Source organism: Melospiza georgiana, chromosome 1 (assembly GCF_028018845.1).
Source record: "Melospiza georgiana isolate bMelGeo1 chromosome 1, bMelGeo1.pri, whole genome shotgun sequence".
NCBI classification, from domain to species: Eukaryota; Metazoa; Chordata; class Aves; order Passeriformes; family Passerellidae; genus Melospiza; species Melospiza georgiana.
In genome coordinates this window covers 100338945-100352169 of record NC_080430.1, presented here as the reverse complement: position 1 = coordinate 100352169, position 13225 = coordinate 100338945, and the positions used below count along the sequence as shown (strand labels likewise).

General features: G+C 34.0%; 1 protein-coding gene across 1 annotated transcript in view; it reads right to left on the bottom strand.

The window, feature by feature from the left end:
- CDH19 (cadherin 19) overlaps positions 1 to 13225 on the bottom strand; it is a 112846-nt gene that overhangs the window by 22838 nt on the left and 76783 nt on the right. Inside the window, exons 3-7 of the mRNA XM_058021877.1 lie at positions 11446 to 11740; positions 5153 to 5272; positions 4351 to 4515; positions 3194 to 3378; positions 1904 to 2157 (exon numbers count right to left, since the gene is read on the bottom strand). Coding sequence (XP_057877860.1) covers positions 1904 to 2157; positions 3194 to 3378; positions 4351 to 4515; positions 5153 to 5272; positions 11446 to 11740 — 1019 coding nt within the window. The remainder of the gene's footprint in view (positions 1 to 1903; positions 2158 to 3193; positions 3379 to 4350; positions 4516 to 5152; positions 5273 to 11445; positions 11741 to 13225) is intronic.

Genomic DNA, 13225 nt, shown 5'->3' with positions numbered 1-13225 from the left:
TGCTCCTGAGTCTTTGCCAAAAAGGGTCTGGATGCTGTGGATATGTGGATGTGTACATGTGCACATGCATAAACGCATGCCACTCAAGCTGTTAAAGTCTAACTGCTTGTCGCAGGACAAAGATGAACTGAAAGAGCAACCAAAGATATTGCAACTGAAATGACAACCAAAGATAATGCAAAATATATTTACTGCTGTTAAAATGGTCTACAAAGCAAAAGACCATATGATGCAGTTGCTAAATAAAGTCTATTTCACGGAAATAAAACCTGTTTGAATAATTGAAAGATTTTTTCCACTCCAATTTGGAATGCCCACATGCAACTTTTCCTTTTTATTGTACCTTTAATTCTGCTTGACAAAGCCTTTCTGTAAATGACTCTCTAGTTTGTTATTTATAGCTACATTTTGTCTCTTTTAAAAATCACTAAGAAGATAAATTGAAGAACCAGCACAATACTATAAGTGAAAGCTCTTATAATTTGAACAAAATTTTGGATACTTATAAACTTCTATTTGAGGTATTTATAATTTTTCTGACATAGTTATTTTGTTTGGGCATTTTTTGGTAATCTGACTCTTGATAAAAATTTTTCAGAAAAAATTTATTAAGTATTTTTTATTTTTTATTACTAACATAGTGAGGTTTTATTGCACATCTTTTTAAATTTGTTTGTTTGAAACCTGGAGTCCACAAACCAACAGAAGTTGTTTTCTAAATTATAAGTACTGCCGTCATTTATGATAGGAATGGTTTCAAAATTAGATTCATTTTCTTGGCACTTAGCTCAAAAATATATATTTTTATTAGAAATTATGTACTCGATTCAAAAATAACTCATTGATGCAATACCTGTATCACTGTTTTAGAACTATGTGGACATATTCAGTTTGAAGCCAGTTCCTCCAGAACATTTCTGACTAAGAAGTTATAGATCTGTGTTAATGTTTAATTGTTCCACAGAAGATATTGAAGTCAGCTAACCAAACCACCAAATGAGCCCTTTTAGAGGAGGGGACAAAAAAAAAAAAAACTATGTACTTTTTTTCTTTTTAAATTTAATCTATTATTAGTCCCATAAATAACAGTAAATTAATGGAAAATCGTAACAAATCACCACCTACAGCTCTGAAGCTGTAGCATAATATATATATGTTTCTCCTATTAGAAATCTACACGCCATAAATTATTTTGTGTCTCAACCATTTGTCACTGTATCCTGCTTTTTCCAAATTGCATAGTACATAGTGATGTCAGGCAATTCAAGAAGCTATTTTAGTTATAAATCCCATGGTAAAGATAATTACCTGGTTTCTCCCTTAAGAGACAGCAAAAGTATTTATCATGGATAGTATAAAAAGAAGAATCTGCTGTTGTTGGGTTGAGTGGCTAGGTGTCAGTTGGCTTATGTGAGAAATTGTTTTGGGTATTTTTGCATAACTTTTTTTTTTCTTAGGTATTTGTTGTAGATTTGGGATTTTCCCATCTCTTATTTTGTTTGATACTATTATTGTTATCGTTATCGTTATCCTTATCCTTATCCTTATCCTTATCCTTATCTTTATCTTTATCAATAAAATAATAATTAACAACTGTCTTTATTTGAATTTATTTTATTTATGAGTTCTCACAACTTTACGCATTCTCTTTTACATCCCAGTGGCTGTAGGAGTGAGCAAGTGCCTTTGTGGTCCTTAACCTGCCAATGTGGGTTAAACCATGACAGTAGCAATAGCCTTGGCTGTCACAATAAAAGCACGGCTAGCTGTAATTGAGAGCTATGGTAAGGAACAGAGATATGCTTTGGAAATACCAACTACATTTCCCTGACATCACTATGTACTATGCAATTTAGACAAAGCGGGATACAGTGACAAATTGTTCAGATTTTAAGACAGGTACCTGACTGGACTCTCATCATCATCTGGATCTCTGGCAGTTACAGCCCCAACCAGTGCGCCCCTCATAGCTCCTTCAACAATCTCCATCACATAGTTGTCCAAGGTGAAAACTGGAGGTTCATCAGCATCTTCCACGTTGATTTTGACAATGGTTGTGTCTTCAAATGGTCCTTCTTTCAAAAAACGCTCATCGATGTGTCGATTCACAGCTTTTACTTGAATACTGTATCTCCTTTTGCTCTCATAATCCACTCTCTGTTAAGAATGAGAGATTTGGAATATTTCTTTCTTCATATTTAAATTAAATAGAGTTCAATAAATGGTGTGAGATTAAAGACAAACTAGTGCTGTACTTCTTTTAAGATTGTTTAAAAAAAGGATTACTACTAGAAGTTAATTCTAAGGTTTTCTTCTTATGCTAAAAACACTTTCAAATTCAAATGTGCTTGTTTGCTTTCACATTTCACACTGGCTTTAATGCTGCAGTCAAGCAAAACTGTAAAAAAGAATTCCCATAGAATATCATCCCTAATGACACATAATTTCATTAAAATTTTAGATAGTCTTTATCTTCTGAATTAAATAAATAAATAAATAAAAAAATAAAAAATCTACTAAATAAATGGCTTCCCAAACTAAAAAAATCCCACAAAATAAACAAACAAAAACTTTTACACTTAAAGCATTCAATTCTTCAGGGGCCTACATTTCACTAGGCTGTTGAACTCTATCTTCCTTTCAGATGATCCCTGAGATGACTGAGAAATCTTTCTGAGTGATTCCAAAATAAATTACACAGTATCAAATAATATTAATTTTTTTTAACTCATAAACTAGTCTTTTTTGATTGTATTTAGTAGCTTTTTGAAACTATGTCCCAACAAAAAATCCACTATCTAATATATTAATAAATTCTTGTGTCAGTTAACAGGAGACATTGGAAGTGAGGTGATATTGCTTGCAATTTATTAATAAATATTTTACAGGCAATGCACAGAAGAGGTAGAACATTTTCTCACAACGGGATACACTGTGTGGCACAGTTAGGGATAACATTAAGATATTCTGGCTGTCGCTATTATATTCAGCAGTAATAGGAATGAGTCAAAAATGTCAACAGAAAGAAAAGCATTTTTTCTTTTTTATCCCTTGTAATATTCCAATCAAATCACAAAGCCTAAATAAAAAGAATAAGAGAATCCAAAGCAGTAGAACTTTCTTGCACATCCAGCTTGCTTGAGGATTTTCTTTCAATTGTTAGAGATTTTTTAAAAAGTTTCTGAGATCTTACCTTTTTTAGTAAGATAATTCCTTCTTGAGTCTCTTCGTTAGTAATGATGTTAAAAACATCTGGGCTATCTGCTTCAATGAAATAGTCCATGGCTGCGTTGTCCCCAATGTCTCTGTCTTCTGCAAAGACTTTGCCTACGGTGGTGCCCACGGGAGCCTCTTCAGAGACACTCATGTAGTAGAGTCCTAAAGAAACAAAAACTGGCAAAGTTTAGTGATCTGCCATGGTTAATAGTGCTGTAGCTTGAGGTTCTCAGAGAGCTGGGGAAAGTCCCAGCTTCCACCGGAGCAATTGATGTGATCTGGCATTGTATAGATTTTGGGTGCAGGGCAGGACAGTCTTTTCCCTTGGGAGCCCTTTGCTCTCAGGCCTACTTCATCAGTGTATAGAGCTAAGGACTAAAATAAAACAGCTCATGGTTTTAAACTGAAGGAGGGAAGGTTTAGATTAGATACTTGAAAAATGTTTTTTACTCTGAGGGTGATGAAAACCAACACAGGTTGCCTAGAGACGAGGTGAATGTTCCATTCCTGAAAAATTCTAGGTCACTTGAATGCAGCTCTGAGCATCCCTGCCCAAGGAGGGTTGGACTAGATGACATTTAAATATCCATTCCAACACAAATTATTCTATGGTTCTATGACTAAACAGGGTGAAAAAACAGCCAAGGACAGCACTTCCCAACAGTGCAGTTTTTTCCTGATAGCCCAATGAGCAGCTCCCGCATTTACTACAAACTACCTGGACAGAGAGGTTCACTTAATTTGCCAAAAACTCTCTAGCATGTGTCAGAAAAAAAGAAGAGAGGAAAATAAGAAAGAAGAGGAGTGAAAATGATGCTAAATATCCTGTTTTCCAGATTTTAGTCTGAGGCTGTACAAATTATAGGGAGCAGTTTAATGATTTGTCTCAAGAGTCTATTAGTAAGTAAAATCAGCAGAGTTGAGAGTTTTGAAAGGATAGATTTTATTTTCCTCTTGGTTTTTGAGTTTTTGTGAGGACTTTGGGGTTTTTTTCCCCTACTTTATTTTTTTACAGCTGTATGCTAAATTTAAAGCGCAGCCCTGTTCTAAAAAGACCAACCTGCAAACCTAACAGAGATACAGTGGATCTAAATTTCCTCAAGACTTCCATTACTGTAATTAGTCTCTACTCACGCTGCTGAAATTCAGGTGGGTTGTCATTGATGTCAGAGAGATTGATGGTAACCGTGGCTGTTGCAGAAAATGCTCCTGGTTGCCCAACCATATCTTTGGCTTGAATGATGACCAAATACTGATCTTTTGTTTCTCTATCCATTTCGGAAGCCATTCTAATGACCCCTAAAAATAGAAAAAATAATACAATGGCATATAAGTCTCATTTTTTTCTCAACATCTGACATGGGTTTATAGTATAATATGCATATAACATGTATCACTGCAGCCAGTTATGAATTTTCATTCTAAACTGTGCATAGAACAACTGTTCTTATACTGGGTATTAGTAGTCCTCGTGGTAGAAAATACACTGTGTGTCAAACCCATTCTGTATATTTAGAGTTCTGGGGAGCAGAATACTCCATGTATTTCCTCTACCATGTAGAGACATGTCTATTATTCAGAAATTAGGTTTTTGGAGGGATGTCACATATCTGTCGTTTCTCAACATACAGATAGAAATATCACATGATGCGCCATAGAGGTGTTGATTCAGAAGTGTTCCTAGATCAATTTATAAAGTGTGGTGTTCAGTATCTAACTCCTAACAAGATAAATTTTTAATAAAATTTGGATTTTCTAGAGAGGGAGAATTTCATCTTCCTATGAGAAAGAAAAGTTGATTTTTTTGAGCTCTAAGAACTATGCAGAGATGTAAGAGTGTAGAGTGGTGTCAGTTGATCTTTGTTAAAATCAAGAAAGACAATTTTGCTTGCATCCATTTTATGAGTTTATGAGGGTACAAATTTGCTTGTAGTACCTGTCTTCGGCTCCACTGAGAAATAAGGCTGTCCCTCAACAAGACTGTAAAGCAGACGAGCACCATTCCCATAAGAAGGATCATCAGCATCTGTAGCTGTTACCTGTGTAACCGAAGTACCTCAAGGAAAAATAAAATAGATTATGTTTGTTTTCTTCTTGTCTAAATTGTCTCATAATTACAAAATATGAATTCTTTAAAAACCTTTTAACATACCAGTTATACTAATAAACAGTCCTAAAAATTTACAGGAGCAAATGGCATCTATTAAATTTACTGTTAAAAAGGGAAAATATTTCCTCAGCAGCTGTTCTTGTTGCATTCAAAATTTCAATTAAAACAAAAATAAACCATATATGTTTTTTCAACACTACATTTATATTGCTTAAAATGCTATGTATATCATGCCTATTTTCTAGTATGTCAGTGGAGTAAAGCAAATTGTTTCTCCTCCTCTCCTTCAAAGTATTTTACAGAATTTTCCCATAGGAATAAGAAAACACAGTCACTTTATCACCAGTAGGCCCGCTGGTGATAAAAAAATTAATTGTTAACAAGCAAAGCAACCAAGAAGTATAACAAGGCTCTGTACAAATTTTTTATTCTTGAGTCTTTAATGAGCTTGTCCCAGCTCAAAACTTGTGGCAGAAATCCCAGTGCAAAAACACAGTGGAATCAAACTGCAAAGCTTGGTTTCTTCTTTGATGGGAAGCTGTTCATATCCTAGATAGAAGATTGACAGTAATCTCATGGCACCTTGTCTAATGACTGTCCTTTAAAAAATACCCACAGTAACATCATTTTTTAAGGTAATCATTATTTTTATCTTTTTTTCCTCTCCTAGATTCTGCATTAGAAAACAAATATCACTTCTTGTGAGGAACAGCAGGAAATCAAGCTACTTCCTAAAAATTTCTGGCATACATTCACACGGTTGCATCTGCTTATCAATACAGCAGTATAGTTAGGCTGGAGGGGAAAAGAAGAAGAAAAGGTGGAGTGCAAGGAGTTAGACCAGAAACACCATTTTTTAATTAAAAAAAAAAAAAAAGTGCTATTTGTCCCAAATAAAACAAATATATTCATTGCTGAGTTTTCTAGCAGCTAAATAGTTTTATTTTTAAATAGAAAAGAAAAAACAGCTTTCGCATATAAGGAAAGGCTAAAATAAATAATTTGCTTCTTTAAATAAAAAATTCGTTTTCATTTTCTCTCAATTTATTGAGCAGCATTTGAATTGATTCCATAATGCATGTTTTCTTCTCTCAGGCAGAGAGTGAACTAAGCCCTTATTAATTCACACCAAATTTTGGATGTATATGTCCCTCATAACTTATCTACAATATCAAATATCTGACATGTGGGTTTAGATGCATAAATATAGATGACTTAGATGTGTGTATAGATGTATAAATATATATACAGATCCTATTGCTTTGGAGAAATTTTAAAGTTAAAAGTACAAATTCATATTTAATCAGGGCACACATATGCCTCAGAAAACACAGAATTCTTTAATAAGTCTAAAGAGCAAATGGAATCTTCAGCTACATAGCTATTAACTTCATATCAGCTGTGATCTATGAAAATTGGTCTCACAGTTGCAGAAAATTCATCCTCTAAGAACATTTAGCATGACTAGAACACAGTTGCTTTAAAAAAAAATTGCTAGTTAGGAAAGGATCAGTCACTGTGGATGATCCAACAGGTTCTGTATGTCATTAATACCATTTTCTACTAAACAAACTCAAGTGTCCACAACTATTTTAGGAATGCACTTATTTATAGCAATATATTTAGTAAATCAGTAGTAAAATACAACATGTGTAGGACTTCAAAGTCATCATCACAGCTTTTGTACATTTAAGGGTAAATCTATTTTCTGCACAGTTTCTAAGCAGTATAAAGAAATATTGAATTGAAATCAGCATTTCCTTCTTCTCTGGGACCCAAGCACACTTTTCTTCTGGTCTGTTAACTCTTCTAGAGTATTTCAGAACATAGTAGTAAGGACTTTGTTCAGCTGGAGCCAGTGAGATGCAGCTGATGGATGTAATCAATGGAAACGTGAATAGTCAAAAGGAATCTAGTAAAGAGGGAGCTGACCTGGAAGGAAGAAATAACAGATATCCTGTGCTCCAAGGAGGAAGATAATTTATTTCTAAATTTGGGTGACAGGAGACCAAGTGAAGAGCAGGCTATCTTTTCTCACATTTTTTTAGAACAAAGATTGTGTGATAACTACATGAAGCTCTACATTAAGTATGGACTATGTAGCAAGAAGAAGAAAAATGTTACCCTGGCTTTAAAGTACATCCTCAGTTTTTAATTTTCAACTTTCATGAAACTTGTATTTCTTTATACATTTAAACATCAGAAAAAAACAATCTATCAAAACTAACTAAACTAAAACAGAAACAGAACCCCAAAAAGAACAAAAAACAAAACAGAACCCAGAAAAAACTGCAAACCTCAACTCAAACCATTTGCAGAATGGTATCATATTTACCTAATATTTGTATTTGGGTGAAAGAAATCGAAATGTTAATATTCCATACTCAAAAAATCCCCAGAGCCATTATTTGTTACTACATGATTGTGAGAAGAATAATTGAACAGATACAAATAATTTATTTTAAAACAATCAATTAGCATATTTCACATTGTACACACCCTCCCAAAGTTAAGAAACCACAAAGCCCTAGTCCTGACATTAAAAACATCATATGATATAGCTTAAAATTGAACTTTTTGATTTGCTTTATTTAAGACAAAGTGCTACTTTGTATCTCTGCAGCCTTGATTTTACCCTTCTTGGGCAAAATATGGTAGAGTGCCATTTATACCCTGCAGCCCATTAGGTATACTGTGGGGCCCTCATATGGCAAATAACTCTTCATTTTTCTAAATAATGCTTGAGATCTATAAAGACATTAAATACTGATACATTATTGCATCTGACTCTCAACCACTCCATCAGATATACAGCATTTGTACAAGTTTAACAGTTATAAGGAAGACAGTGTAAAATCGTAGCAAATGCCTGAGGGTAAAGCAGAGTCCTGTGTTCTCAGAAGAGAGTCCATTTGCTGACACACTGTTCATTTACTGTGACACTTGCATATAAAAGCCTAATAAAATTTACTACTGAAGATAAAAGAAAGCTAATAAAGAATTAAAATGTATTCTAATTTGTTGGCACATTTGTATATATATTGGTACTTGTAACTAACTTCAGGCACAGTTATTTGTGTCTATTTTCTGGTCGTGCTGTGGTTGTCTGAGGCAAGTGACCAGCACTGAGTTATTATCTACTCGCTTTCTTAGTTCCAGACAAAATGTGCAGCAGCAGTGACCTGCTTTTCCAAGTCTTGACCATGCTTCCTAAGAATGTTTTCTGTGAGGAAATTATCAAGAGACCAAGCATCAGTGAACTGAACCGAAGCTAGAGAGCACTGAAACAGAGCAAAGAGAAGGCCTCTCTATTGCACTGCATCATTTAAATTAACTCTGTTCTTCACCCCTTATTATGCAAGAGTATGTTTTATTTTACTGGGAGAAGACCACTAATGTAATCAACCACTATGCTACCGATACTGCAAACTTCAGTGGGTTGTCCTTCCTCTCTGCTACGAGTTTATAAATTTCCTTGTGAGGTTGGTTTAGAATGCACACTGAAACAGGCCCCACCTCAGTAGTGCAGTCCCTGCGTTTTGAGAAGCAGGGTAAGTGAGGCCCCAGAAGTACTCACGGTGTGTGGCTCAGCTGTTTCATGTTTTGGAGCTGACCACTGTCAAGTATACACTCCACTTGCATTTTATACTCCGGACATGGGCATTAGTATTCCAGTAGTGTCTCCATGAAAGAAGTAGATGAAAGAATGATCTCTGGAATGGCTATGGTATTAGTGCTAGAGAGGTCAAGTGTAGAAGCAGTAATGCAGAAAATATTTCAAGATCCTGGATGACCTGGATTCATCTATCATACACTGGACAATCGTAAATCACTGAGTTTACTACTTCAGGAAGTCCTTGTCTAAGAGAGAAGGCAAATAAGGTTCTTTCTTTATTTTTTACCCATTCTGACATGGGTGAAAAATGGGACGTGGCTTTTATTCTGATTTTTAATTTATTTTTCATTTCATATGTTTCTATATTTCAATGGAATATTTTTTTTTACTTTATAATATTACAGGACTATCACAAAGTAAATTAAATTTTCTGTAGCTTAATTAATTTTATGGTGAAGTGATACCATGTTTCAGGAATGTATATACAATAGATGGCACAGGAGAGTGGACAAAGACAGCTGAGCCTTTCAGTTTTAGTGGATCTCTTTATAGCAAACTCAAGGCAGTAAAGAGTGAAACTTCTCAATGCTCAACTGCTTTTTGATAGTTTCAGGTAAGAATCAGAAGTATATGGGAAAATATTACTACTGTTGTTTTTGGTCTTATGTACCATCCTACTTGACTTTCTTTTGTTTTTGTTTTTTTTTTACTTTTTTTCTCATATAGCTGTCATAAAGGCAGAAAGATAAAATGTAAGAAATTCAGTTGTTCTTACATTTATGTGAGTGTTTACGAGTCTTTAAGAGTATAAATGAAGACATACTTGATAATCAGCCATTCAAAAATTATTTTTATAACAGATTAAGGAGCCTATAAACAGTGTTTTACCACAGAGGGAAAAAAAAAGAAAAAAAAAAAAAGAAAGGATTTATCAAAATCCTAAATTTTTGAAATCCTAGGTAATTCTTGACAATGAATTGTACTCATTTTTGCTATAAGAACATAAAAAATAAAAATGCAAAGGTCTTTGACAAATCACCTATCTTGTCTCCAAACTTGAGCAAATGAACAAGATTCAAAAGCTGGAAGAACCCTCTGAACTAGCAACTGATTATTTTAGAAAATGTTATTTGAGCAAGAGGTCAGGTGCAGAATTGAGTCTGTCTGCACAGAGGAAAGTGACAGTGATTTCCCTGGTGGAAAGTGGTATAAGCAGGTAGCAAGTATCACTAGCAAGCAAATTGATCAAACGCATGTCTTTTGCAGCTACTGCTGGTGGTGATGATGAGCTGCGGCGTCCTGGCAGAAATTAGGATACTAACCTCACTTTCAATTAAATAACAGGCATGAGTATCCTTTTCTTTATCTTGCGATGCTGACTGGTAGAAGAAGATAAAGTTTATGGCTTGCTGTCAAATATTCACTGATTCTGCTCCAAAAGTTGAGCAGATAATGCTTAATAGCATCACTGATGCTATTACATTAATGACCTCATCGAGTCGTACTTAAAGCATACTTACATTGATTCATATTTAAGGTACCATATATATTGAAATTTAAGGTACCATAAATATTTGAATTTTTTTTCAATATCAATTCAATATTTGAATTTTGTTTCAATAAACAAAAGAAAATTAAAATATTAAATTTGATAGATTACTGGAATCTTTCCTGCAACATCAGAAGAACGTAGTTTCCCTTTGATTTTGAAGATAGGTATTTGGAGATATTACCTATAACATTTCTGTTTACCTTAGCTCTATTAACACTTTGGGGTTTTTGAAGGCTTACATGTCCACATATTATGAATGCAGATGTGAATGTAAACATATGTATATACATATACCTATATTTGCCAGATGTTGACTTTACTTTGCATTTGTTGTATTAAGTTTCCAGATACATGACAGATCCTAATACAGGTCTGTCTGATCATGTGAAAGTGAGAAAGGAGAGGTAAAGGGATTTTTTCCTCTTGACAAGAAAACTACAATTTTTGTACTTGAGAAATCAGAAGGCAGAATGCATTCACTGCACATATCTAATCCAAACAAGGAGAAGCTGACTGAAAGGAAAGAGGCTTGGCAGTGTAAATAAGTAGGCCACATGCAGGCAGTGAAAGTGGCTATCACTTCTTCCCAACTGGCTGCAATACTCTACCTATTTCTACTGAGAACGTTATATTTTTAAACAAGTGCAAATTTCAAGGCTGAATCACTGATGAGAAAGACAAATGTCTATAGTCAATCCAAGCATGTATCTAGAATCTGTAAAAGGACTTGGATAGATGCAGGTACCTAAATATTTAAAATCAAGAATGTTAAGTACAGGTATTTACAACCTCAAGATAAAAATATACTTTTGCAAATTTCCAAACCTATAAAACAGTTTCCTTCCTTCTTACTGAGATGCAGTCTGTTAAATATGCTATTAAAATTTTACTTCAACATAGCTGTCTAGAAAAAATCAGGAAATAAAGAGTTTGATTCACAGTTTATCATACCATCAGGCGACATCTCTGGAACAGTGGCCACATAAGGTCCATCCAGGAACTGTGGTTCATTGTCATTGATATCTCGAACCTTGATGATAAATTCTGAATCAGGTTCAACAGGGAGCTGAGTGCTCCGGTTAATTGCTTTTGCTGTTAGAATGTAGAAAGGTTTCTTTTCTCGATCCAACTTTTGTTTTACATAAATTTTGCCAGTATATTTGTCAATGTCAAAAAAGCTTCCAGCTCCCTCCCCGGCTAAAATGTATTCTAAGTTGCCATCCTCTTTGTCTAAATCTGATTTCACCTGAAAGCAAAAGGGAGAAAAATAAGTCACAGTTTAGGAAGAATGAAGTTTTGAAATATTCTTTTTATGTTTTGTTTTGATTCTACAGTGAACTCTTTTGCTAACGAGCCTTCTTGGACATTATTGTTTGAAAGGAGGTACTGTCACATTTTCAGCCAATCATTTTAATTTATTTTTTTTTAATTTATTTAAGAGTATTGATATAGCAGACTATTAAATGTGTAATATACCTGAAAAGAGATGCTTCAACTACTTTGAAGTGAAGGGAATGCATCTAACGACCTACTTTATTTCATTTTTTCAGGTCCCCCTACGATTCTGCTGAAAAGACTGCAAAGGTCATTAAACATTATCTAATTTTTATTATTTCAGATGATACATGTACTTTTAAAGTTGTTAATTTTTTTTTAACTCAACAATGCTAAGTGTGAATGTATGCAACAGTGATGTTCTTTTTCTGTTGAAATATTAGAGGGGGAAAAGACATTCTGTGGTGAAAGTCTGTGTTGTTTATTCCAAAACAAATTCATAGACATTTTCCATTTCTATCCAAGATGATCTACATCCTCTGTTGTATTGCTAAGATGAACTTTATGGTGATGATTTCTCCAAGCTGAGCTTTGGAGAAAATTTTAGTCCAGCTGCATTTGTTCATGACAACCAAATAGTTCTGTTAATATTAGTGATATATAATGGTGCAATATTTTAAGAGCAATAACCTGATTTCCTGACATAGCAAGCATCCAAAGTTGAATTTTATGGGAACAAAAATTTCCATTATATCATTAATTCTCTATTTTTTTTCTCCACTTATTTTGGTTTTAGAACAAAAAATATCAAACTCTCTAAGAGCCTGGATACTAATTGAAAAATCCAAAGTAAACAAAAAAAATATTCAACTTGCTTCTCTTATGAAGAAACATGATTAAAATGCAAATAATATGCCTAACTGTTGACTTTAATATCTCACTGTTTTGTTTATGTTTATTAAACCTAAAGGTCACTGTAAGTTGTGAAGCCACAGAACAGGAAAGTAACAGTTCCCTCTCAGATCTCCTCAAATATTTTATAATGACTTCTGAGGTTGCAAAAATAGTTTTAACTTTTCTTTGGAAGAATGACTATGCCTTTTAAGATTTTCAAAATGCATAATTGTCTGGATGCATCAGATGGATAATTGATTCAGAATGTGACTGGGACACTGCTCTGAGGTATGAGGAACAGTTTTGAGTTCTGTAAAAGTATTTAACACCTAAAATATTCAGAGTTAATTGTCCTTGACAGTACAAAATACAGAATTTTCAAGTCTTAGGGAGTTTAGAACCATTTAAAGTATGAACAACTTAAATATTTTCAACATAAGTAGTTGTGTGCTAGACATGGACCGTGTTACCCCCTTAAGTGGTCTGGTCAAACTCATTTTAACACCATCCAAATCTGGCTTCTCACTGAGGGACATAACAGATTCTTTGTTACCTATAAATC